Below are 25467 nucleotides of genomic sequence, written 5' to 3' on the forward strand. Positions count from 1 at the left end.
GCACCAGAGGGAATCAGGTTAAGAAAAGGAGGGGGCAGGGCTTGGGGCACCTGGTTCTCTGGATCTGGGTCAGTAGGAAGTTCCTCACAGTCTCATCCTCAAAGCTGTAATTGACCGTCCAGAAGACACAGAGCTGCTGGTATTTTGTGATCAACTCCAGGACCGTCCGGAAACCTTCCGCAGTGTCGAAATTCTCTGCTCCACTCCCCTGCTCCCAGGAGTAGATGGTGAGCAGCTCCAAGGCGTACTTTGGGGGCAGAGACCCCTTTTGCTTCAGTTTCCTTTCACACTGAGGGAAGAGGGGAACGTCAGACGGTGCTGGTGGAAGGCCGGGAGGTGCAGGGAGCTCAGAGAGCGTGGCAGAGACCACACATTAATGGCCACTGGGGCCACAGCAGGGCAACCGAGGCACGAGACGCCGCGCCGATGGGACTGGTCTGCGGGAGGTCTGAGCAGGTGCTCACCTAGCAGATTTCTGGGTTGGGCTTCGGCTGTGTAGGACTCCCTCGAGTTATACTACAGCGACCGTTTACAAAACGCCCACTGTGTGCTGACTGTGGGGCCAGAGGTTTCACGTGTCATTCCTGATCCTCCGACAAGCCCACCCAGCAGGCACAGGCGACGTTTCTGATGAGGACATGAGGAGGCTCGGGGAGGGGAAGTGACTCGCTTGTGGTCACACCGTAGCCCCGAGCCCTCTGAGCACCCTGGGGCTGGGCGTACGGCCATTTCTCTGTGTCTGGGTTGCAAACCACGGAGCTCAGGGAGCTGTATACGGGAAGGAGACATCTCAGGAAAGAGCGATGCTGGGCTGGATGTCTGCTGTCATGGAGATACTCAGAAGCTCCCCGGGGTGCGAGGCAGTGACGGAAGTGAAGGGAGGCTAACCACTATAGGAAGTGCAGCCCCTGGTCCTGCCTGTAGCTGCACCTGTCTCCAAGAACGGTATCTGTTTGTACTACGCATGGGCGCTGAGCGGCGGGTAAGCCGTGCTGGTGACCTGCGGGCCTACAGATTCCCAATTTCACCTGCCCTTTCACCAAATCACTTGGATTCCTGCCGAATTCTCTGGGGGCTCAGAGCAAAGGCAAAATAAGCCACACGCGGCAGCTTTGATGGGAGGGGGTACGCGAGAGCTCACCCAACTTCATGGGGTTGGGGACGGGGACTCCACAGAGATCCGCAAGATTAGTGGACAGAGTCCTGAAAGTGGCTCAGCCCCCAGCATGAGAGAGTGTGGGCACACGGAACACCTGATGGGAACCGGTTTCATGGTCACAGAGCACGATAGAAACAATTCCAGATAGCTGGAATGAGGGCTGTCATACCTGCTTGTACCAGTGTTTCACCAGACGAATTAGATCCTTCAGTTTGGTGGGCCGGGAAACAACGAAGTTGCACTGCAGCTCCGTGAAACAGGTAGAAAATTCTCCCCCCTCGGCGTCTGAGGATTTATACAGATCGATGAGCTCAGCGTAGACCTTGGGGCTGGGTGGGGAGCCAGAATTCAGTTGACCTAGCAGGGGGAAGATATTTAGTTTATGCTTTACTATGCATAAAAGTAACCGTTTTCAAACATTTTTGACCAATATAATTTAATTCTGGGAAATGACTTGGAATTCCATTGGTATATTTGAATGATGTCTAAGATACTGGGAGTAATGAGATATCTGAAAAAATTATATGGTCTATATGAGTACAGGTGCTGTTATTAAAGTGTTATTTAGATTTTCACTGTCCGATATGGTAGCCACCAAACAATGTGGTTATTTGCATTCAAATTAACCAAGAGGAAATACAATTAAAAATTTAGTTCCCCAGTCCCGCTAGCCACATTTCAAGCTCTCAGGAGATACAGAACATTCCTATTCTCACAGAAAGACCTTTTAGACAACACTGATCAGGCATTTGCTAACTATGGACAGTAGGCCAAATCTGGCCCACTTCCTGTTTTTGCGAATAAAGTTTTATTGGAACACTGCCATGCTCCTTTGTTAATGTAGTGCCTATGGCTGCTTTCAGGGTACAATGGCAGAGTCGAGTAATTGTGACAGAAACTGTATGGTCCTCAAAGCTGAAAATACTTGCTACCTTGCCTTTCACCAAAAGTAAAGTAAAAATTAAAAAAAAAAATTAGCCGACCCCCATTCTATGCTGTTATTTCCTCTCTAGAGACGCTAAGAACTATTCTGAGGGAAGGTATCAGAGTCTTCTTGATTCGGATTTGAAAAATGCCTGAAATAGTCTTGGTTTCTTTTAATACAACATTATGTATCTGTCGTTCATGAACCAAATTTCCAAAGCAGATTGAAGGCACCCAGATTTCCTGTCTTTGCCTCAGAATTCTTCCCAGGCTGTTCTTTCATTTCCTTCACTAATACTTGTGGCACTCTATCTATAAATGTGTACAGAACTCCTGTAGACCCCCTTCTCTGATAGGTAGTGCGAGCGATACCGTAGGTACATAAGAATATAAGGAATGTGGTTCTGGCATCCTGGGGATCCTTAAGTGAGAAAGAATGAACATGTTCACAGTGTAAGGTGTAAGGGATTGCTGCCATTTCTCGTGCCACCTGCTGGGGGCGCTAGACCCATGAGCCATTACTAGGTCACGTGGCTCTCCCTCCACCCCACCTTGCCCCGTCACCCGGCTTCCTCCTCCAGAAGCGGAAGGTCTGGGGCGGGGGGGGGGTCTCACCGAGTGCATTAAATGCAGGCAGCACATCAAAGTTCACGCTTTCGTTGAGCACTTTGGATCTCAGAGAGAAGCTCAGCACCCTGGGAGCCTTCCACTTGGAAATCTCAAACTTCACTGCAAACTCTTTCTCCTGCTGACAGGCTACCAGCTGTTTATGGATTTCCTTGATGATACAGCATCTCTCGTTTTTTTGGGAGGCGTAGCTTTTAAGTGAGTCTGGGAACACGACGAGGTCGGCATCGGAGCCAGTCTTCAGAGCTGTGCCTTTGCCCGTCGACCCTCCCTAGCGAAGAAAGGCAAGCTGGGATACAGCCTTTTCTAGACCCCTCGCCCCTCGCCCCCGCGGGCTGGCACCAGTGGGCTCATGAGTGAGGTTGCCAAGGTTAGGGTTCCAGGTTAGGGTCCGGTTAGGGCTGAGTCCAAAGCAGAGCGTTCAATTTTTCAAAAGAATAGTTTGGTTCGAAAGGTTTTCTCAAGCCCTTTGATGTGCTTATTATTAACATGCAAATGACTGATGGGCTAGTTACCCTCTTCTCACGTCAGCTTCCTAAAGATTTCTCCCAAAGACCGTTTAGCTTTGTGTGAATTCCTGTGACTTCAGAGAAATCAAACTGGACGCAATCGTTGCGTTAAAGTTCCTCGTCTGTTCCCTGATTCATCTGTTTGCTCTTGCAAGCTGGGGCTCATGGGACGAAAATTCATGATTTAGGTACAGGGCTCTGCAAACTTTCTGTAAGGGGTCGGGTAGTAAATGCGGGCTCTGTTTGTCCCTGCCACACAGACTTCTCCACTTCCCCCTTCTTCCTCTTCCGTCCCTCCTCTTCTCTCTTCCTCCCTTCCTCCTCCTCTTCCTCCTTCCCTTTCTGCTCTAAGGAGTCTGTTAGGCACAGCTCCTTAGCTGACTGCTTTGAGGGCAAGTGGGGGAGAGGGAGAGGCCAGCTGCCCCACAGAGAATCGTTCCAGTGCACGATGCTGGGGGCTTTGCTCTGGGCACCACCCCTCACCCTTGCTGCCCCGGGTGCCCCCAGAAAGCTCACTCGATTTTTATAGAGAACACGTTTGTTTTACCCATGGGTAGTAAATGCCTGGCAACGGGTTAGGGGCGAGGGGAGGGTGTTCTATTCCCTGTAAACAGGTGCTCCAAACTGCTTCGTTCATGGGGCTGGTGTGCGAGTGCTGGCCTTGGCGGGTCACTCCATGCCCCTCCTCACATTCAGGGGACGCCTTCCCTGCCACCCAACAGACAAACCTTTCCAACCGCGGGAAGACTGAAAGCAACGTCCTGTGCGTTGCTGGTTCTCTTCCTGTTTTCTCCTGTGATATGCCAGCACACCTTTTCTTATTTTTTACTATTGTGTTAATGGGGGTCTCAGGAAGGAAGGGAGAAAATGAGCTTTGACAATTCTAACACTGACCGTGAACTCAGCCTGTGACCATGAACTCACTCCAGTGAACCTCAGTGAGACATTTTACTCGACGCTCACGGGATATTGGTGCCACTCCCCGGGTCTGTCTCAGGGCCGCAGGGACCCTGGTCTGTTTGGCACCATATGGGCACTTCCCTGCTCCCTCCTTATGACCGTGGGCACCTGGTTATCTGGTCGCTGACCAACAGACGGAGGGAAGGGTGTTACCCTGTGGCCTTGAGCCATGGACAAGAATGACCCAATCTGCCGAAATCTCTAGCTCAGTTGATGGGACTTATCAGGCTGTGGTCATTAAAACAAGAAAGAGGTCACTTTTTGGTTCAGTACACACCACGCTTGGAAGCGGCAGTGATTTGAATGGCAGCCCCTCCAATAGATATGTCTGCTGGGAACGTGAGAACGTGACCTTACTTGGAAAAAGGGTCTTTGTAGATGTCATTGAGTGAGGGGTCTGTGGACCCTAAATCCAACGGCAGGTGTCCCTAGGAGACAAGAGAAAGAAGAGGAGACCCGCAGAGGAGAGGTGATGGGGAGACAGAGGCGGAGACGGGAGACGTGCAGGTCCCAGGCCAAGGCCGCAAAGGGCCACAGCAGCCCCCGGAAGCTTGTACGAGCCAAAGGTATGTTGTTAATGATGGAAGCAGTGCACGAGCAACCCTGCTGACAGCCAGGTCCTGGGTGCCCCTCTCTCCCGCTTCCCTCCCTCCTCCCGTGCCCTCTGTCCACCGGCGGGCGCTGCAGAGCTCCGGGAACCGCGGAGAAAGGCCAGTGCTCACCTTGACAGTCTTCTGAACCTTTGTTGCTGAATGTCGAAAGCAATTTTTTTGAAGGAATTTACAGATGAAGTCAACAGCTACCGCGATCTGGTCTAGGAATTGTTTGTCAGGCTGGAGAAAGTCCTTGATGAACTTGTCTAGAAGATGGCCTGGGGTGGTGAACAGCGGCGCTGGCTGGGAGGGTGGACGAACACTCAGCTCTTGCATCGACACACCGCGAGAACATTTGGGAGAGTTCAGGGCGGTGCCCAAGGACCACCCCCCCCCCCAAAAAAACAAAAACTTCGTTTCTTCATACCCCCAGGAGAGATCTGACCCTTCCAGGGACTCGAAGCTGTTCCGAGTGTGGCATTGACTTCTGTGGCTGGTCCCCTTTAACCTTTGTGCCCCCCCTTAGTCTCCCATTAACTGCAGGGACTGCGGATTTCTGGAGAAATGATCACACACGAGCCTTTTCGGGCTTTATCAGCTTCTGTTGCACACATGTGCCCTTGGGGATTGGTTTCCCAGGGGTGCCCTAGCAACATACCCCTGGAGGGCCTCCAGAGACAGAAATGTATTCTCTCACTGTCCCAGAGACTGAAGTCTGCACTCAAAGCGTCAGCAGAGCTGGGCGCCCTCGGAAGGCTCTAGGAGAGGAGCCTTCCTTGCCCCTTCCAGCCTCTAGAAACTCCAGCAACTCTAGCCTTTGCTGGCTTATAGACACACCACTCTGGCCCCTGCATGTCTGGGTCTCCGGGTGCCTTCTTATAAGGACACCAGTCACTGGAGTCAGACCCCAAGCTAATCCTGGATGGCCTCATCTCACTAATGACGCCTGCAAAGAGCCTGGTTCAAAAGAAGATCCCATTCTGAGGCTGTAGTGGACATGAGTTTTGGGGGACACGATTCAACCCTCTATATCGTTCTCAGTGTGCTGAGGAGACAGCCAGCTTGGGATCGGAGGGGCTGCAGGTTCAGTCTGAAGGGACACTTCCTCTGCTCCTAAAGGGGTTGTGGAGGGTGGGATGTGCCACTTCCTCGCACCTGTGGTCACTTCTGGAAAGTAATCATATTCTGATCTCTAAATGGGGTCGGGCCCACACAGAAGTGCAAGTCTTTCCTCTTCAGTAGAAAAGCTCAGACCGTGGGGTCTGCGCCATGCATCATGGGTCATGACACCCCATGGGGGGGCTCTTCTGCTCCCTGCTCCAAACGCTCAGTCAGTCTACCCTAGAGGCCCCTAGAGGTGGGGGGGGGGGTGATGCCTCCACCTCCCTCAAGTCCACGTCCTAATGCCCAGAGCCTGTGCCTATGTTTCCTTATGTGGAACGTGGAACTTTCCAGATATGGTTAAGCTAAGGATCCTGAGATGCGGGAATTATCCTGGATTATCTGGGTGCGCCCAATGTCATCACAAGGGTCCTTATAAGAGGGGGGCAGGAGCATCAGTGTTATCGAGAGATTGAAGGCTAGAAGCTTTAAATTAAATTAAATGTGTGCTATTTTCAGCCTTGAAATTTGTGGTTTTCTTTCTCTTTTCTTCCTTCCTCCTTGCAGCGGTAAGAGGAAGCAAACCCACTGCTCTGTATAGATACCGACCCGTTGCTGGTGAGCACAGACAAGATGGTCCAGCTCTCCTTGGGGACGGGGGTGGGCTGGTCAGCTTAAAAGTTGAGGGGTTGGGGCGCCTGGGTGGCACAGTGGTTAAGCGTCTGCCTTCGGCTCAGGGCGTGATCCCGGCGTTCTGGAATCGAGCCCCACATCAGGCTCCTCCGCTATGAGCCTGCTTCTTCCTCTCCCACTCCCCCTGCTTGTGTTCCCTCTCTCGCTGGCTGTCTCTATCTCTGTCGAATAAATAAATAAAATCTTAAAAAAAAAAAAAAGTTGAGGGTCAACCTTGGTCGCCCCAGATGTTCGTAGTGGACCTCACTGTTGCTCGAAGGCAGATTCATGGCCAGTACTGCTTTCCCACGGGGCTGAGTATCATGGGAGGCGTGCGCACCACGTGCATGCGTGCCTGCGTGCGTGTGTGTGTGCGTGTGTGTGCACGTGCCCTCCAGCGCCCAGACGCCCTGAGGCAGCCGGTCATGTGCCTGAGTGGCCTCCACCAGCTCTCGTGAGAGGAATTCACAAAAAGAGCCAAAGCAGGGATCAAAAGACAGCTTGCGGGGCAGCACGAGAACTAAAGGCAGCATGGGCTCCTGGGCTGGGGAAAACTGGCTACCAAAAACCTGCTTCGGATAATTGGCAGGACGGGGAAATGCTCTGTAGCCGGACGGTAATAAGGTCTTCATCTTAATCTCTGGAATTCGACCATTGCGTGTGGTGAGCTAAGAGAATGTTCTTATCTGGCAAGCCGACTCCAGCGGCTCAGTATAAACAACAGACACAACACTGAGGATGACGACGACGAGTCTGTGTACACACACACAGACCGGAAGACAGCTAGAGAGGTCAAAGGTTAAACATCTGGGCGTCGAGCTCAATGCAGTGGTTCACTGAACCATTTTTCTATACGTTTGAAAGTTTTCAGAATAAAGATGGGGGATATTTTTTTAAAAAGCTGTTTAAGGAAGCCAGGAAAATCGAGGTTAGGGAGCAAAGACCAGAGCCCAGGGAAAGTCGGGACAAGGAGTGGGTGCACCATGTTCCTTCTGGATCCAGGCAGGGAGCTCCCCGTCCACGGGGTCCTTCCCGTCTAGGGCCCCAGGCGTTTGGGAAGCTCACTCATATCCCGTCTTTGCTCAGTTGACCCTCAACTTTCTGTGCTGAATGGAATGTAGATCCCTGCCTACCATACTTTGGATGTAAATTAGTCCTGTGTCTGTGAAATGTGGAATTTGGTTGACCTATGTGGCCTCAAATGACACCTTTGTCCCCCTGACATCCCATGACCCCCAGAAAGCAGAAAGGATTCAGCGGCCGAGACTGATAACGTTCTTGTTGAATCGTCCTTCTCCACTAAGCTCTGAGAGCGCGGGGCATTCTGTGTGGTAGATGGCTTCTCCCTTGGGGGAGGGGAGGGGAAGCTGGTGTATCTGCCCCACAGCCAGCCCCTTGATCTGCGCTCCAGTGTGGGGAGAAGGCGGCTGCCACGCACTCACCCGGGGCTCTGGTCCACGTGGTCTGTCCCCACCTCTCCACCTGTTCTCTCTCCTGCAGTAATGAATCGAAATCTCTAATCTCCAGGTGCCCTTCTCTCTGTCCAGTTTTGCTCTTTACCATCATTTTAACAGAAAAGGGTGGCCCCTAATGGTGTGTTATGGACTGAACCGTGTCCTCCTGAGGGATACATTGAAGTCCCAACGTCCAGTATCTGTGAATGTGAACTTATTTGGACATAGGGCCTTCGTATGAGGTAATCAAGTGAAGATGAGACCACGGGGGGTGAGCATGAGTCCAATAGGACAGGTGTCCTTACAAGAAGAGGAGGGAGACACGGAGACAGACATGTAAGGAGCAACCACCAGGAACAAGGAAGGGTCCTCCCCTGGAGCCTTCAGAGGGAGCACAGCCCAGCCCACACCTTGGCCTTGGACTTTTAGCCTCCAGATCTGTGGGAGAATACATTTCTCTTGCCGTAAGCCGCCAGCATATGACATTTTGTCCCCGCAGCCCTAGGAAATCCACACATGGTGCTCTTGGCTAAGAGCAGGGTCTGGGTGTCAGGACGCCCTCCCTGCAGCATGACCCGAGATATACTTGCAAAGCTCTCTCACCAGAACATTCCACGATGGTCCAGGTGACTCATTCGGGCTGAGAGAAGACAACCAGCTCTGAGCTTCTTGCTTTAGCAGTTGCCAACAAGCCTTATCTTTGCTCACATTATTGGTTGGGTCAGCTGGATCCAAGATTACTGGCCTATGAATTCCATGAGATTAAAAAAAAATCAGTTGGGCTGCATGTGGAAGAAGAAATCCACGTTGGGGAAGGAGGACTGGATGGGGCGTCTGGTAACCTGGACTCGAGCACCCGCGTTTCCTCTCGGTCGCTCAGGTGCTTTGTCTGAGACGTCTGCTCCTGCGCTCTCTGCTTTGCAGAGATGTTCCATAAATAACTAAAATGGTTAGCCCCTTCCTTCTAAAAGGGGAAGCACCTCTCGAGTGTTTGTTTGGGGGACAAGATGTGATGAAGGTCTGAAACGTTGAAAAGCATTGGTCAGCCTCCCCTCTTTCAGGAAGGCCCACTCTGCCTCCCTCCCCACCGCTGCTGGGGTTTCATCAGTGCTTCCTTGGGCTTCCTTGGCTGGGAAGGACGGGGCTGAGCCCTCGGGCTAAGAGGCACAGTCTGGCTTGCAGACAAACAGTAAAGAGAGAGGGTGGGAGGAAGCTTGGTACCTCGACGATCGGAGCTGGCTCAGCAGAATGTTCCGGACCGTCTCATTCTCGAAGTTGTAGTTGATTATCCAATAGACACACAGCTGCTCCTGCTGTCTGATTAGCCCCAGGACAGTTCTGAGGCCTTCAGCCACGTCAAAGTTTTCTGCTCTGCACCCCTGTTCCCAGGCATAGACTGTAAGCAGCTCCAGAGCGTATATGGCCGACGGCGGTAAACCTTTCATCTTTTCCTGGCACTGTGGGAGAGGAAAGGGGCAGTGGCTAATGTGGGGACCCAGTCCCCCCTCCCCCCCACCGTGCCAGAGGCCTGAAATCAAGGAATCAGAAGTCTCTAGAAAGTCACCTTTCCCCACCAGTGACTAAAAGGAAGCCATTCCTAAAATTCGATGGATTTTAGTACCAAGTGTGGGCAAGGGTGTGGAGCACCTGAAATTGTCCTACATTGCTGATGGGAGTGTCGTTAGGTGCAACCGTTTAGGAAAAGTACTTCCTAAAGTGAAATGTATATATTATTACATATATCTAATATATTATATATATTTATGTAATGATATATGTTTTATATACTATATAATAATATAGTATATCGTCTGCATATGCATTTATTATGTGCACATATATTCATACATAAATATGTCACGTGTATATGTATCCAGATAGCTTATAACCCAGCACGTCCACTCCTGTATATTTACCCAAGAGAAATGAGTGCTTAAACTCACAAAAAGACATGTAGGGGAATATCTTTAGGAACCTAATTCGTAATAGGCCCAGTGTGGACACGACCCAAATGTCCATTAGCAGAAGAGATAAAGGTGTGGCAGGGAGAGACAACAGAATCCTACAGAACAACGAAACACAACTACATGCGGCCACAGAGACAGATCTCAGGCATCACGTCGTGCAGAGTATATACGGTACATTCCACTGATTTCAAGTTCAAAAACGAGCAGAACTGATTGGTGGTGACAGACGTTAGGACGGTGGTCCTTTGGGGGGAGTATTAACCAGGAAAGGGCTGGAGACAGCTGCTGGGATGCAGGAAAGGGGCCCTATTTTGATCTGGATGTTGCTAAAAAGGACATAAAAATGCATTGAGCTGGGGGCACCCAGGGGGCTCAGTCAGCGAAGCGTCTGACTCTTGATTTCGGCTCAGGTCATGATCTCAGGGTCCTGACATAGAGCTCTGTGCTCAGCGGGGAGTGTGCCTGAGATTCTCTCTCTCCCTCTGCTCCCCCCCCCATGCTATCCGTCTCTCTCTAAATAAATAAGTAAATAAAATCTTAAAAAAAAAAAAAAGCACTGAGCTCTAAACTTAAGAGCGTCGTACTTTGCTAACCGTGGATGATCTCGGTGAAAAGGAATTGGACGCCAGCACTAGAAACGTCATTTGAAAATTACCTGTTGGTACCAGTACTTTACCAAGAGGATCAAATCCCTCAGCTTTCTGGGACGGTTGTGGAAAAACCTCTGCCGGAGTTCTGCGAAGCAGATGGAGAACTCGCCGGGCTGGGCTTTTGTCATGTCCAAGGCTCTTCTGAGCTCGCGGTAGGTCTGCGGGCTGGGCTTCTCGCTTAAGCCTGGTGCGAGAGAGAAATGGAGAGCCTGTGGCGGTTGGGCGGCCCGTCCCCAGGGAGCCGGCCATGAAGGTCTGCTGGGGTTCGGCAGCAAACGTCGGTGGCTTTACCTGTAAGGGAACCGACGTGATCGCCTAAAAGGCGAGGGGCGGCGTGCCTGGCACGGTAATAAAATGACCATTGTGAAAACCCTGGTGCTGGCCTGAGGCAAGATCAGCAGAAACGGAAGGATGGGAAACACAATTATCAGTGAGGAAGGGAGAGCTCCGAATTAGGAGGGAAAGTGGGGTTGGCATGGCTGGCATACACCTGGAAGAAAATAGGGTCCGTAGATTGCATACGGTGTGTTCTGCTAAAGGAGCCCAGCCGGTGAACGTTCTGTTTCCGAGAGGCAAGGGTACTGGGACGCTGAGGAGGCAGGTGAGGGGAGGGCAGGGCGCTGGAAGCTGGGGGTAGAGGCCAGCGGGCAGGCACACTCCCCTCAGAACTGGACCCTGTGAGGCCGGGTAGTGGTTCTCAAAGTGGGTGCCAATTGGAATCCTGCTGCACAGCTGATCCAGCGCACGGGCCCAGAAGGCTCTCAAGTCCGGATTAGCTTGGCAGGAGGTCTGACACCCAAGAGCAGAGAGCTTGGTCCTCTCTGTTTTATTAAGTTTCTCAGGGGATTCGATCCCCGTGGAAATTGGAGAACCACCGGTGTGGGGGTGAGGAAGGGTATGCCAAGGAGGGGAGGGATGTGGATAGCGTCACAGAATTTCAACAGGATTTCCACTCTTGCCAGCTGAGCTCTACTGTTTACAAGCACATTCTACAAACACATAAATAAGAGCCCGTAGGCATCTTGCTCCTTTCATTCACTCGGACAGATATTTAAGAATCCCCCAGTAGGTTACTTTTCTTAGAAAGCAAGCCTTGTCCTGTCCTTCCCCAGACGGATCTCGGTTGGGAATGTGCAGTTCTAGCACCACCTGCTGGCAGCGGCTAGATACCACATGGGAGGAAGAGCACGTTCGCTGTTTTCACACCATCCTTGCTTGCATGTTGGGGTGAGCCCAGCAGAGGGCGCTCTGGCCCAGTCTCAGCCACCATACTAGGAACGAGAGAGAATTTAGGATTTCCTAAGAATTCTGAGTCACACGGGGTCTCTTCACCTTGACCCCAGCCCTTGTTTCTGGTAGTCCTCATCATCCTAAAGGCCCTGTAAACTAGCCATTTCGAGTCTGATCTTATAGTTGGCAAAAGTGGGTAAGAGGTGGGACCAGGATAGCAACTGAGGGCTGCTTACCTTCCAAACCAGTGCACTTTTCTCTAACTTGGTTGCCTTGCCGCCGATGGGAGTCACCGAGGTGTGTGTGTGTGTCTTTATCTTAAAGGAATCCCAGCTTGGGGTTTAGAAGATCTGGGCTTTTATTCTAGTTCTGTCAGTAACTGGCTGTGTGTCTCTGGAACATTCCTTTCCTTCAGTTTTCCTGTTTGCTTAATGAGGGGTTTAATTTCAGCTCTGGCGTTTCGGTTTGTGATTACATGCACCTGTGCTTGAGACTGAGCTGTCACTAAGCTGAGCTTTGTCCTTCCTCCCTATCTACCAACCATCTACCCATTCATCCATTTTTCCTCCCTTCCTTCCTTCCTTCCTTCCTTCCTTCCTTCCTTCCTTCCTTCCTTCTTCCCTCCCTCCCTCCCTCCCTTCCTTCTCTCCTTCCATCCATCCAACCTATCATATCTGTCAATTCTTCCATCCATTCATCCATACATAATCCTTCCTTCCATCCATCCATTCATCCATCCAATCTATCATAGCCTTCCTCCCTCCCTCCCTTCCTTCCTTCCTTCCTTCCTTCCATCCATCCTACCATCCATCTTTCCTTTCTTCCTTCCATCCATCTATTCATCCATGCAATCTATTACCCATCCATCTGTCCATCCATCTGTCCATTTGTCTGTCCACCCATCCATCCCATCCATCCAACCAACCGTCCATTTGTCCAACCAGTTGCCCATGGAAGGCCAACCAGTTGCCTTGATGTTGACCTGGTCGGAAGGCAGACTCCAAATACCTGCCCCAGCTGAACTTTTCCCAGATATTCACCCCATCCTCTTCCTCGAACATTTATTCTAGTCTAAATCCCCAGGGGTGGTGTGTGGACCAGCAGTGGCATCATGGCCCTGGTTAGACACACACAGCCCATGGCCCTGCCCCAATCTCCTGAATCAGAACCTGCATTTAAACAAGGTTCCCTGGTGATTTGTGTGCGTGTCATAGCTTGAGAAACTCCGCTCTAGATTCTGGAATCTAGGACATTTTCTCCGAAGTCAGGAGATGGGGGGAAAGTTCTAGAGACGAGAGTAAGCCTAGGGCAGGAGGGACCTCCTCTCTTGAAGGTATGTGGTCCCTGGCTTTGGAACGTACCAGTGGTGCCTATCTCATCCCCAGCCTCAAGGACCCCCATGGCTGCCTCTTTCTTTGGCTTTGCTCTCTCAACACACCTCTGCAGACCAGTGCCCTCCACACGCCCAGGAGCAACTCACCCAGCGCGTTGTACGCAGGCAGCACCTCAAAAGCGATAGTCTGCCACTTTGTGGACAGCTGGAAGGTGAGCCCACTGTGGAACCTCTGGACCTCCATTTTGGCCGGCAGCTTCATTGTGAGCTGACAGTCTTTCAGACACTGCCAGATCTTACTGAGGATTTTATCTTGGTTTCTCTTCTGATCCTGGAACTGCTCAAGGTCGCTGACAAAGATGACGATCGTCCCATCGGAGCTGCCCCTCAACACCGTTTTCCTGCCATAGGAGCCGCCCTGCCAGTGAGAGAGATGCAGATGTGAGACTCTGGACCCTTTGGGGTCCCCGGACACCCCAGCAGGCCGTGGTATTTCTCAAGTCAAGCAAAAGCCACAAGTGTCACCAGAGTCTTAAAATTGAGTGGCAGGCGTCCATCTGTCCACCCAAAGACCTGAATCGGGATGCCCGTAGCGGCAGCTCTCCTGCGAGCCTCTGGCTGGAGGCAGCTCAAAGGGCCATCAGCAACAGGACAGACAAATGTGTCTTCGCACACTGGGACACTGCCAGCGTCGCAGCAGTGAACGCCTGCACACAGCGACATCCAGTTCATAAACAGGATGAGGTCAGGGAAGCCACACAGTAAAGCCGCACCAGGCCTGATTTCATGTCTATCCGGCGACCAACCTGTCTGGTTTTCCCGGGACATTCCCAGTTTTAGCACAGAAAACCCCGCGGTTCCGGGCAGACCAGCATGGTTGGTCACCCCCACAATGACGCAAAGTTAAAAAAAACCCGGCAAAACGATTCTAGGCTGTCAGAAGTCCGGGGAGCGGTTAGGGGAGGGGTGGGGGTAGGGACTGGATCGCCGGTCCCGGGGCTCTTGGGGCCGGGAAGGTTTCGTCGGTCCATCCGGGCGTACGTGACCCAGGTGTGTTGTTTGTGGCAATCCGTCGGGGTGCAGACTTAGCTCTGCACCCTTTTCCTGTGTTTTATTTTCATTAGGAAAAAGTGAACCACACTGGGATGGCCTAATGGTTCGGGGCACAGGCTCCCGAGCAGACAATTCGGGCTGAAAGTCCAGCTCTGCCTCCAGCTACTAAGTCACTTCCTTGTGCCCCAGGTTCCTTGTCTGGGTCAAGGCCAAGGGGATTCCAAGAATCCAGGTGTCTTTACTGCCAGGGCTGCTGGGCATGCACGAGGCAGAGGCCAGGAGGCACGGTGCGTGCAGAGAAGTGGGGCTCCAGGGCTGGCGGACCTCTAACTCCCTCCCAGCCTAGGGTCCAGGCCCCCTTCCCAGAACCTTTTCCTCCCCCCAAAGGCCCAGAATCTTCAGCCTCAGCCCTGGGATTTGTACCCCGAGCACCAAACATTTCTGCCTGATGACAGCCACCCCCCCTTGCCATTGAGAAACCACGGAGAAATCACACAGCCTCAGTTTACTCCTCCGTGAAAAGGGGAGGATGGAAACAATGACGGTGAGGAATCACAGCTCATTTATTGAGCGCTAACTATGTATCAGGCCCCGTACCACGAACATTATATATTTAAGTCTCATTACAGTTTGAGATGAGGATTCTTCCTCTCCCGTTTTACAGATGCAGACACTGAAACACAGGGAGGTTAAGCAACCTGCCCCGGGCTGCACAGGAGTCAAGGCAGACCTGCTCCTGAAGCCGTGCTCCATCACCAACCTCCAGGGTGGGGAGGGCAAGAGGATGTCTTGTGCACCCAAAGCCTGTTACCCGGAAGGCACTCAGCACCACGCCACTCCTCCTTCCGGTGGCCACAGAACCTCCAGGCTTCCAGAAGCCCTGACCCCCAGCCTTCCACTCACTTTCACCACACTTATCGTGCGGGGGATCTGCTCCGTTTCCTGCAGGACGGCACAGATGGTGTTCACCGTGTCATCGATGTGCTTCTGACATTCCCCATAGGGCCTCAGGGAGTTCTCGATCAGTTCATCCAGCTTCTCAGGCGGCACAGAGTAGAGATGCGATGCCCAGATCCCCATGGCTCCGGCTGGCTGCGGTGGTGACCTCGAACTGGATGCCAGGGAGAGAAGGAGCCACTCCCTTGCCTGGAGCCAGGAAACCAAAACTCACGTTCAAGAACCAGGAAACGGCAAATCACCAGGCAAGAGCCTAGAAACCGAAACTCACAGAATGCTCCAGGCTGACTTCCTCCTCGAGATTTCTGCCCACCCCCACCTCTCGCAGGGTGGGCAGCCAGCGGTCAGCTCCTCCCCGGTAGTCTTTTTTTTTTTTTTTTTTTTGAAGGTTTTATTTATTTATTTGAGAGAGAGAGCTAGAGAGGGCACGAGCAGTGGGGAGAGGGAGAAGCGGGCTTTCCGCTGAGCAGGGAGCCCAACGCCGGGCTCTACCCCGGGACCCTGAGATCATGACCTGAGCCGAAGGCAGACATTTAACCGACTGAGCCACCCAGGCGCCCCATCCCCGGGTGTCCTTGTACTTAAACAGAGTCTGGGGCCCCCTTAGGACGACTTGATGCATGCTTAGTGTGTCCTTGAGCACATCGCCCACTCTTTTTGTGCCTCAACTTCCCCATCTGTGAAATGGCATAATAGTGGTACCTCTCTCGTACGTAGGGTTCACATTAGAACGGGGGGGTGTGTGGGGGCACTTGGCAAATGCTATTTAAGAAGTTGTTAAGCAAATTATCTTTTGCAGGGGATTGAGGTCGTCTTTCGAGGCTCTTCCCTTCTCCCCTTGTTAAGAAACAAAATTCAATGGCGTAAATTTCCACAACTAACTGACTTCATTAAGTGCTTCATAAACCGGCAGCATCCCACCTAGCAAGTAGAAAGAGCTCCAGAAGTTGTGCACAAGGGACAGGTTTTATGGGAAGGAGGACGGAGCGAGAAGCTGTTAACAGGAAAAGAAAGGACCGTTTCAGGCCAGGGCATCTCTTTGGGGCCAAGGAACTGGGCCGGCAGTGTTTATCCTGCAGATGACATCAGCAGCACTGCTGGGGGAATCTCAGGCCGACTCTTCAAAGGTCACGTTCCAGGCATAGGTTAAAGCGGTAATTAAGTTTCGGTTTGCTGTCATGGGGGGCATTTGGGGCTTGGTTTTTCCTTTGTAACACCCTTGTCTCCAGGGCCTGGGAAGTCAGAGTCAGTGAGAGCAGCGAGAAGGGGACCCGGAGGGGGATCGATTTGCCCAGGGACACAGAGAAAGGCAAAGTCTGAGCCAGACTCAGGTTCTGGTTCTGCCGCTGGGTGATGGGGGACACAAAGGCAGAGGGAAATGTAGGTAAAATTAAATACCTTCTAACCTGCAGCCTGACAAATACTGGAGGCAGGCGGAGTAAAACGTTCCTCCAGGAAACTCCCAACTGTCCTAACATTAGCGCTTTGCTAGAGGGAAAAACTGCCTCAGCTTGACAGTGGCAAGGCCTCCAGGATGCTGTGAGTCTTCAGCCTATGAAAATCCTTTTTGGGGCGCCTGGGTGGCTCAGTAGGTCAAGTGGCTGCCTTCGCCTCAGGCTGTGATCTCAGGGTCCTGGGATCGAGCCCCGCATCAGGTTCCCAGCTCAGCGGGGAGCCTGCTTCTCTCTCTCCCTCCGCCGCTCCCCCTGCTTGTGCTCTCTCACTCTCTCTCTTTCAAATAAATAAATAAAATCTTAAAAAGAAAAGAAAAGAAAAGAAAATCCTTTGGGAACTTGCCTTAGCTTTACTTTCCCCAACCCCAAAGTATATAATCAGTTGCCCCTCACGATCCCAGGGCAGCAGCTCTTCCTGCCCAGAGGTCCTGTCCTCGTGCTTTAATAAAACCACCTTTTTTTTTTTTAAAGATTTTATTTATTTATGTGACAGAGAGACAGCCAGCGAGAGAGGGAACACAGCAGGGGAGTGGGAGAGGAAGAAGCAGGCTCCCAGCAGAGGAGCCCGATGTGGGACTCGATCCCGGAACGCCGGGATCACGCCCTGAGCCGAAGGCAGACGCTTAACGACTGCTCTACCCAGGCGCCCCCTAAAACCACCTTTTTCGCACCAAAGACGTCTCAAGAATTCTTTCATGGCCGTCGGCTCCAGGCCCCACCAAACACACCAACATTCCACAACTACATCGTTGGGCACGTACAGGTCCCAGAGCGGTCAGCAGGTGGGAGTTTCTTTGTGCCCAGGTCCTCAGCATGCTTGTGGATACTTGCGGGGCCTTAGCAGACACCTACCATGCCCAACAAGGGTGGGACAGAGGCCCAGGAGAGCACAGGCCACAGGGGAGACAGATGTGCAAGTCCATCCAGAGTTATATGAAAATGAAACCCCCAGAGGGCTCCCACTGGTTGCCTCTGTCTAGCAATAATAAAAAATAGAGAAGGCAAAAAAGAAATCCCTGAGATGTGGGAAGAACAGGGCTCTTCTCTGCTGTCATGATTAATTGTGTATGTCAACTTGGCTGGGCCATGGTACCCAGATATTCTAGATCTTTCTGTGAAGGCTCCCCCCCCCCCAGATGAGATTAACATTTCAATCAGTAGACTGCAAATAAAGCAGGATGCTCTTCATAACATGGGTGGGCCTCGTCCAATCAGTTGAAGGCCTTAAAAGAAAAAAGACTGACCTCTCCTGAGGAAGCAGGAAATCCGCCGGCAGATGGCCTTCAGACTCAAGCTGCAACATCAACTTCTTTCTGAGTCTCCAGACTCCCCCTACAGAATCTGGACTTGCTAGTCTTCACAACAGCATGAGCCAATTCCTAAACTCAATCTATACGTCCCATTGGTTCTGTTTCTCCGGAGAATCTTAACTACCACACCCGCCCAGTAAGGGTCTTTCCTTGTCCGTAGGCCTGTTGCTGCCACATCTAGAGGTAGGCTGGTCAGGGGTCAGCAGGCTCCTTTTCTAGAAGAGGACAGGAAGGCTCGGAGAGGTGGGAAGTCACACAGCTGGCAGGTTGTCTGGCTAGGTTCTAAGTCCGCATAACCCGATTCCAAAGTCCATGCTTTATTATTATTTTTTAAACATTTTATTTTGAAATAATTTGAAACCCTGAGAAAATGTGCAAGATGAGTACAAAGAACTCCCTTATGCCCTTCCCCCAGAATATTTTGCCACATCAGTTCCTCATTCGCTCCACATGGACTTCTTATCCGTGTTTGTACAGTACTGCTGTTCGAGTGCATGTTGCAGATAATACACCCCTTTACTCTTTTTTTTTTTTAAGATTTTCTTTATTTATTTGAGAGAGAGAGCAAGAGAGAGAGCACAAGCCTGGGCGCGGGGGGCAGAGGGAGAAGCAGACTCCCCGCTGAGCGGGAACCCTGACGCGGGGCTCCATCCCAGGACCCTGGGATCACGACTTCAGCCGAAGGCAGACGCTTAACCGACTGAGCCACCCAGGTGCCCCATCTCTCTCTTTTTCAAAAAATAGACTATGTATTGTAAAGTAAAGTTAAGCAGAAAGCCCCGAGATTTCCCAGAGACCCCCGGCCCTCCTATGCAGAGCCTCCCCCACTATCAACACCCCCCCTGCCCGGGCTAGAATGTTTGCTAGAACTGATGAAGCTATATTGACAGGTCGAAATCGCCCAGCCCCCTTTCCTCTTGAGCACTGCGATGTGGATCCCTCACCACATGGATATCTTGTTAGATAAACAGAGCAGAGACGTGATTTAGAATTTTAACATTGATACAATGCTACCATTTCTTACAGCACATATAAGGGATAGATCCTTATATTCAAATTTTAGTAGTTATTCTAATGCTGATCTTTATAGTCTCTTCCTCCCCCCCACCCCTCTCTAGGATCATATGTTTTCTGGGGTTGTCGTGGGTCACAGACGGGCTCCCTGGGAAGCACAGGATGGTGTTGTTTTGGGGAAAAGTTCCCTGTGTCCTAATTATCTGTCTTTGAAGTATTTTGATGGTGCAGATTGAGTAGTTCCCTGGTTTGTGGCCCATTTAGTCTGTTCCTAGGGACTCCCTATTTTACGACCAGCTCCTTAAGTCTCTGGGTCTCAGGGCCTCCTGGCTGCCCCCTCGACCCTTCCCCCTCACAGGAGAATTGTGTCCACCTGATGGGTCAGCCTTGTCTCGTGGCTGGTAGTATTTCAAGGTCCCACCATCCCCAGTGCTCTTCGGGGACCATGGTGATGCCTTCTATGGAGGGGGCCGCTTGAGCTGCTTAGTGCTGGGTGCTTAGTGCCGGGTCTGCTCACTGGCCTATTCCACACGGCCTCGGTAAAGGTGTCTTCTCTGCTTTTCCGTGGGAAATAATTTGGTGGCTCTCCTGGCCTTCTGTGGCATATCCGCCCTCACACACCCACCTCTCTGAACTTTGAGCCCCGTCTTCCCCCATCCTTCAAGCAATATCGGCATTCGGATCTCACTCAGCAGGGCTCTTAACCTTTTCCATTTTTCTAGAAGCTTTGCTAGCAGCAAGCTTGCACCTTCTCCTGGGCTTCTTGCCAGCATATGAAGTCCTGAATTTCATGAGGGACTTCCAAACCAATAAACTCTTCCTCATCCGGTCTTACACAGCAGCACCTTGATCAAGCACCCTTGGGTCCACTCCCACTCACCCACGGGCTTCTGTTCATACACGCTGGCTGGGTTTTCTGGCTGTTTGGGGTCCAGGTCCCCCCCTCCCTTATTCGGCCCAGCATCCCCAGCTGGGTTATTCTGGGACTTAACGCTAGTCCTAGGCCCACCGGGCAGGAGGGAGGGGACGTGGGTGCAGGTCGTGGGGGTGGGGGATGATTTATAGAAGAGGGGCCTCTGCAGGGTCTCCTTGGGGGGAGGTGCTAGCTTATAACGGGAGGGGTGCAGCACTGAGGGTTCAGAGGAATCTGGGGACTCAAGATCTTCAGGGGCTCCACCCCTTACGTCCCCCGGCTGTGTGTCAGAGTCCCATTCTTTCCCAAGCAGGGTCCTGACCTTAGTTAGCAGACCTGATCACCCACTACGGGGGGTGCTGTCATCAAAATGACAGATAACAGCAAGTGTTGGGGAGATGCAGAGAACCCCCACTCATTGCTGGAGGCGGTGTGAGCGGCACAACGCTACGGAACACGTCAAGGCGGGTTGTCATGGTTTAAACACAGAGTTCTCATATAAGCCAGCAATTCCACTCCTGGGTATACACACCCAAGAGAAATGAAAACGTATGTTTGCATAAAATCATATACCAACGTTCATAGCAGCATTCTTCATAATGGCCAAAAAGTGGCAACAGTCCAAACACCCACCAATGGATGACTGGATCAATACGACATGGTCTCTCCATACAGTGGGATGTTGTCCAGTAATAATAAGGCATGAAGCACGGACATAGAAGCCGCACCTTGGACGCACCTTGAACTTGTGATGGTAAGTGAAAGACGCAGGACACAAAAGGACACATATGGTGCAATCCCATTTTTATATGGGTGTCGATAATAGAGTCAGACAGCAGATCAGCGGTGGCCAGGGATTAGGGGGGGAAGGGGTGGCGGGCATGCAGAGTGACTGCTAATGGGTTTCAGGTTTCTCTTGGGGCTGATGGAAGTGTTCTGGAATTAGGATCATGGACGCCCCTTGTGACGTGGCTCACCTGGTGAATATCCTAAATGTGAACTTTGTAACTATCCCCAAACCGCTGAGTTGTACACTTTAAAAGTCGAAATTCATAGTGTGTCAATTACATCTCAATGACAATTTTTTAAAAATTAAAAATTAAATTGAAAAATTAAAAAAAATAAAAACCCAACCCTTTCTTTGGAGTCTTGCACTGGGTGCACGTGCTGCATTCCTGGACAGGTCCTCACTCCCCTCTGCCTTCTGGCTGTCCGAGGTGGAGCCTGTGTGTGCTGCCGACCAGGCCCTCTGGCTCTCTGCTTAGCTTGCGATTGCCGATGGTTCACATTTAGCTCGTCATTATTTTTTATCCCCTAAGGCTGTGGCTTCCTAGTAAGTTTGTTTTTGTTTTTTAAGATTTTATCTATTTGAGACAGACAAAGAGATTAGGAACAGGAGTGGCAGAGGGAGAGGGAGAAGCAGACTCCTTGCTAAGCAGGGAGCCCAACGTGGGGCTCCATCCCAGGACCCTGAGATCATGATCGGAGCTGAAGGCACTTAACCAACTGAGCCACCCAGGCGCCCCCCCCCGCCCCCAGTAAGTTTTTTTTTAAAAAGATTTTATTTATTTATTTGACAGAGAGACAGCCAGCGAGAGAGGGAACACAAGCAGGGGGAGTGGAAGAGGGAGAAGCAGGCTCCCAGCAGAGGAGCCTGATGTGGGGCTCGATCCCAGAACGCCGGGATCACGCCCTGAGCTGCAGGCAGACGCTTAACCGCTGTGCCACCCAGGCGCCCCCCCCCCCCCGGAAGTTTTAATACTGGCTGGGGCTACTCCCTCCTCGGAGCTCTTTTTTCCCACCTTTTCTGAACTTTTCTTGCACATGTATGTTTCCGTAAGTCCTTAGTAGCAGTCTGTCTAGTTCCGGGGAAGAGTGCTTGTGGGCATTCTTGTGGATTATCTTTAGGATCATTAAATGTATAAATCAAGTTGGAACTGACATCTACCTAAGGATGTAGCTATATCAGGAAGTCCACAAAAGTGACAGTGGGGTCACCATGTCAATACCGGGGTGGCCATTGTCAGACACCGAGGAGCTAGAGTAAAATAAATCCCCCTTGGCTCAGCCCGGCCCAGGTAACAGGTCCTCCTTACCTCCCGCCTACTGGGGCTACCCCATTTCCCCCCATCTCACAATTCCCCTCGTTCAAGAGTCCTTCTGAGGGGGGAGGCCTAGAATCCGTGTCATGAAGATGGGAGTTACTGAATTGAGACCTACCACCTGTTCCTCCCAGGACGAGCAAGGCCAAGGCCAGGTCCCCTCCTGCTGCGGGACGCTTGGCGGGGCAGGTCTCTGCTGCCCGCAAGTGTCTGCCCTGAGCTCTTGGAACTGGCCAACCCCAAGGGTGTAACTTGGGGTCCTGACAGTCCCACCCCGATATGCAGGGAGTCAGGGAGGTCAGTCTAAGGAGACTTTATTAGCACCACGCGACCTCAGCATCAGTCCTGCTGCCAGAGCGGGTGGCACGGGGATGGGGGCTCACCGGAGGTGCTAGCGGGCTCTGCCTTGGAGCCTCAGCCACCACAGTCCCAGGGCAGGCAGAGGACCCACTCTCCAGCACGGTCTCCCTCCCGGAGAGCAGCGCTGGAGAGCGGAGGACTCCTTGTCACCCCCTCCTCCCTCCTCCATCCTGCATCCCTGCCCTGGTCTGTCCCCTATGTGGAAACCCTAATCTCAGCGCGATGGCATAAGGGGGTGTGGTCTTTGGGAGGCAACCAGGTCTGGAGGGTGGCACCTTCGAGAATGGGATTCACGGCCTCCTAAAAGGCCGCAGGGCTGGCTAGCTGTGCGCAGTCTGGAGGGGGCTCTCAGGAGAACCCCAGTGTGCTGACTTCCAGCCTCCAGAGCTGCCCAGAAACACATTTCTGTGGTTGATAAGCCACGGGGTCTGGGGTGCTTTGTGACAGCAACGAGGCGGGGCCCAGCGATGGGCCGTGGCGAGTCAGGCTCACTGAGACACGTGGGGGCAGGAGGGGATGCGTCAGGGCTCCTTCCCTTCTGTCTGCTCCTCCCTCTGGGGCGGACCAGCGGCTCACGCACCCCACAGACGTTCACAGCGCAGCTGCTGGGGCTGCTGTCCCCACCCTGCGGTTGGCGCCAGGCATCCGCTCCTCCCTGTGCCACAGCGGGTGGGAGACGCAGCATCCGCTCCCGTCTGCCGGCTGCCCGAGTGCTGGCTGAAGTGTAGGCGGGGCTGAAGGAGGGAGACAGACAGCACCTTCTGGCCGTGCTGGCGGCCCGCAAGCCCTGAGCGACGCCTGTGGCCAATGGAGCCCACAGTCCGGGTCTGCCCCCTCTTTCCCCCCAGCTTTGTGGGAGTGAGTGCCATCGGCTGCAGCAGCCTCCTGACCTCTGATTCGGCCGTGTTGGTCTAATCTGGAAACCAATCTAATCTGGACTCAGTCATGGCCCCTGCCTTCCGCTCCTCCAGACCATCCAGGGATTTAGATGGCATCCCTTTGTGTTTATGATTCTTGGACTATTTTGTTTTCCGTGCTGGGCCTTGACTAAAAGGGACACTGTTGTTGGCCTGGAGGTTAGGAGTGCCTCTTGCACGGACCCAGTGCCTTTGCTCTGGCAGGCAGAGAGAAGCAGGCTCCCGTCCAGGCTCTGAGGATGGAGAATCCCATTGGCGGTGTTCCAGCAGGTCAGGAGAGAAGATGAGAGCCCAGTAAAATTCAGGAAGGCAAATAGGGCATGGCCTCAAGGTGCACACACGGGGAATGCATGCAACAGGCAGGGGGAAGAAAATCAGGCTGTAGCGAAAAGGCATTGAGTCAGGCGTCCCATAAGAGGGATTGCACGGTACACATGCCCCCACTTCCTCTGCCTGTGACACACAAGACTAGCCAGTCTGGGCATGCTCTCCTGCCAGTGGCTGGGCTCAGAGAGCTCCCCAATAGCTTAGCCATACACTGTAGGCCTGTGAACACCTTCTTCCTGCATCCAGGCCAGACACTGCTAATCAATCACAGCACTCGTGCCACGACTTTTCTCGGCTGCATCCATGGCAGACATCACTAATTGATTAGGTCACTCTTCCCAGGTAGGTATCCACTCTCCAGAACCCTCCAGAGCACCGGGTTCCAGGCAGCCACTACCAACTGACCGTGGCTGACAAATGGCATGAAGACCGTCCTCTCTGTGAAAAGTTGTTGGGTTGGGGAAGAAGGAGAGGCCACTGGGAGGATGGGGATGGGTTTCAGCAGGAGACATGAGCTGGTGTAGATGGGTGGAGAAGTCAGGAAGAAGGAGGACATTCTCAGCAGGGGCAGGATGCAGCATGGGCTGCAGCAGTCGTTGTCTGAGAGCAGAGCCATGGCAGGGACCCTGGAAACCCAGGCTGCTGCCAGCCCATGGACCCTGGACTCCGATGCATGGCCACAGGACGCAGGGGAGTCTGCAAGGTGGCCAGTGCCCGTCTGATACAAGGGGGTATTCAAGGAGGCTCAGCCGGGCTGGCTACACAGAGCAGAAGGAGAGTGCAGAGTGGGGAGGCAGGGATATCAGATCAGAGGCTGGACGGAGAGGCTGGATCAATCTTGCTCACGTGCGTGCTCGTGCACACACACACACACACACACACATCTGGTAAGTGACCCTGAGTTTCCTCATGCTGAGGGCTGGTGTCCTGCTGTCCATCTGGTCCAAACATGGGCTCTCTGGCCTTCACACAGCAGCCTGGGGGAAGGTTATAGAAGAAGCGGGTTGGCTTTAACCTTGCTGGCGAAGTGAGACCACAGGGACAGCCAGCACATGCAGCATGGCGGCACACATGGGGCCATGGCTGGGCCTGCCCCTTTGGCTGGACTCATGGCCCTCCCTGCGCACATCGCCCCCAACAAAGCGTGCCCCTGCTGCACCACAGCTCTCTTACCTCCACTGGCCATGGCTGGATGGGGGTGCCGTCCCTGCTCAGGCAGCACAGGGCAGACATGCAGGCGGCAGCTTCCTCGGCCAGCAGATCCCAGCGGGCATTGTGGCCGAGGTTGCCTGTCGGGTCAGCTGGATCCAGGATGATGGGCCTGCAATTGCCGTTAGAGTCAGGCTTATGCCTGGTAACATTGGGGTGTCCTCCTGAGAGATTGGTTGGACTAGTCTCCTCCCTCACCCAATGCTCTGCATGGACCACTTCTCCCTTCTGCATCCAGGGCAGACATCACTAATCGATCAGTGTTCACTTGGACCACGCCCCTTTGGCAGGTAGCTGGCATTGGTAACGAATCACGGTACCGGTCCCACCACTCTCCCTTCCTACATCTGTGCCAGGGGGGACCACCTCGGAGTCTTTTTCAACACACCATGCTATGCTGCCCTTACCCATGGACTGGAGATGCAGCATGAATTTCTGAAAGCGTCTCTGCTCCCTCTGCACCATTTGAGAGGGAGGCAAAATCCCAAAGAATAAGACATGCTTAGGTTTCCTGGTGGGTTCACAGTAGGGTTGCCAGATTTAACAAATACAAATAGAGGATGCCCAGTTAAATTTGAGTTTTGGATAAACGTAAGTATATCCCCAATGCTGCACGGGACATACTTATACTAAAAAGCAATTCATTGTTTATCTGAAATTCAAACTTGACTT

General features: G+C 52.5%; 1 protein-coding gene across 4 annotated transcripts in view; it reads right to left on the reverse strand.

The window, feature by feature from the left end:
* Positions 1-25467, reverse strand: part of LOC113266813 (2'-5'-oligoadenylate synthase 3) — a 45441-nt gene that overhangs the window by 3545 nt on the left and 16429 nt on the right. Inside the window, exons 1-9 of one of the 4 annotated variants that reach the window (XM_057305986.1) lie at positions 15136-15508; positions 13327-13597; positions 10622-10800; positions 9221-9456; positions 8603-8744; positions 4902-5075; positions 2699-2981; positions 1329-1516; positions 51-289 (exon numbers count right to left, since the gene is read on the reverse strand). In XM_057305986.1, coding sequence (XP_057161969.1) covers positions 51-289; positions 1329-1516; positions 2699-2981; positions 4902-5075; positions 8603-8744; positions 9221-9456; positions 10622-10800; positions 13327-13597; positions 15136-15312 — 1889 coding nt within the window. In that variant the 5' untranslated portion in view covers positions 15313-15508. Of the gene's footprint in view, positions 1-50; positions 290-1328; positions 1517-2698; positions 2982-4901; positions 5076-8602; positions 8745-9220; positions 9457-10621; positions 10801-13326; positions 13598-15135; positions 15509-20674; positions 24564-24759; positions 24908-25467 lie in introns of those variants that run through there. The other 3 variants (XM_048221515.2, XM_057305988.1, XM_048221513.2) reach the window with 3 other exon arrangements.

Source organism: Ursus arctos, unplaced genomic scaffold, assembly GCF_023065955.2.
Source record: "Ursus arctos isolate Adak ecotype North America unplaced genomic scaffold, UrsArc2.0 scaffold_34, whole genome shotgun sequence".
Taxonomy (NCBI): Eukaryota; Metazoa; Chordata; class Mammalia; order Carnivora; family Ursidae; genus Ursus; species Ursus arctos.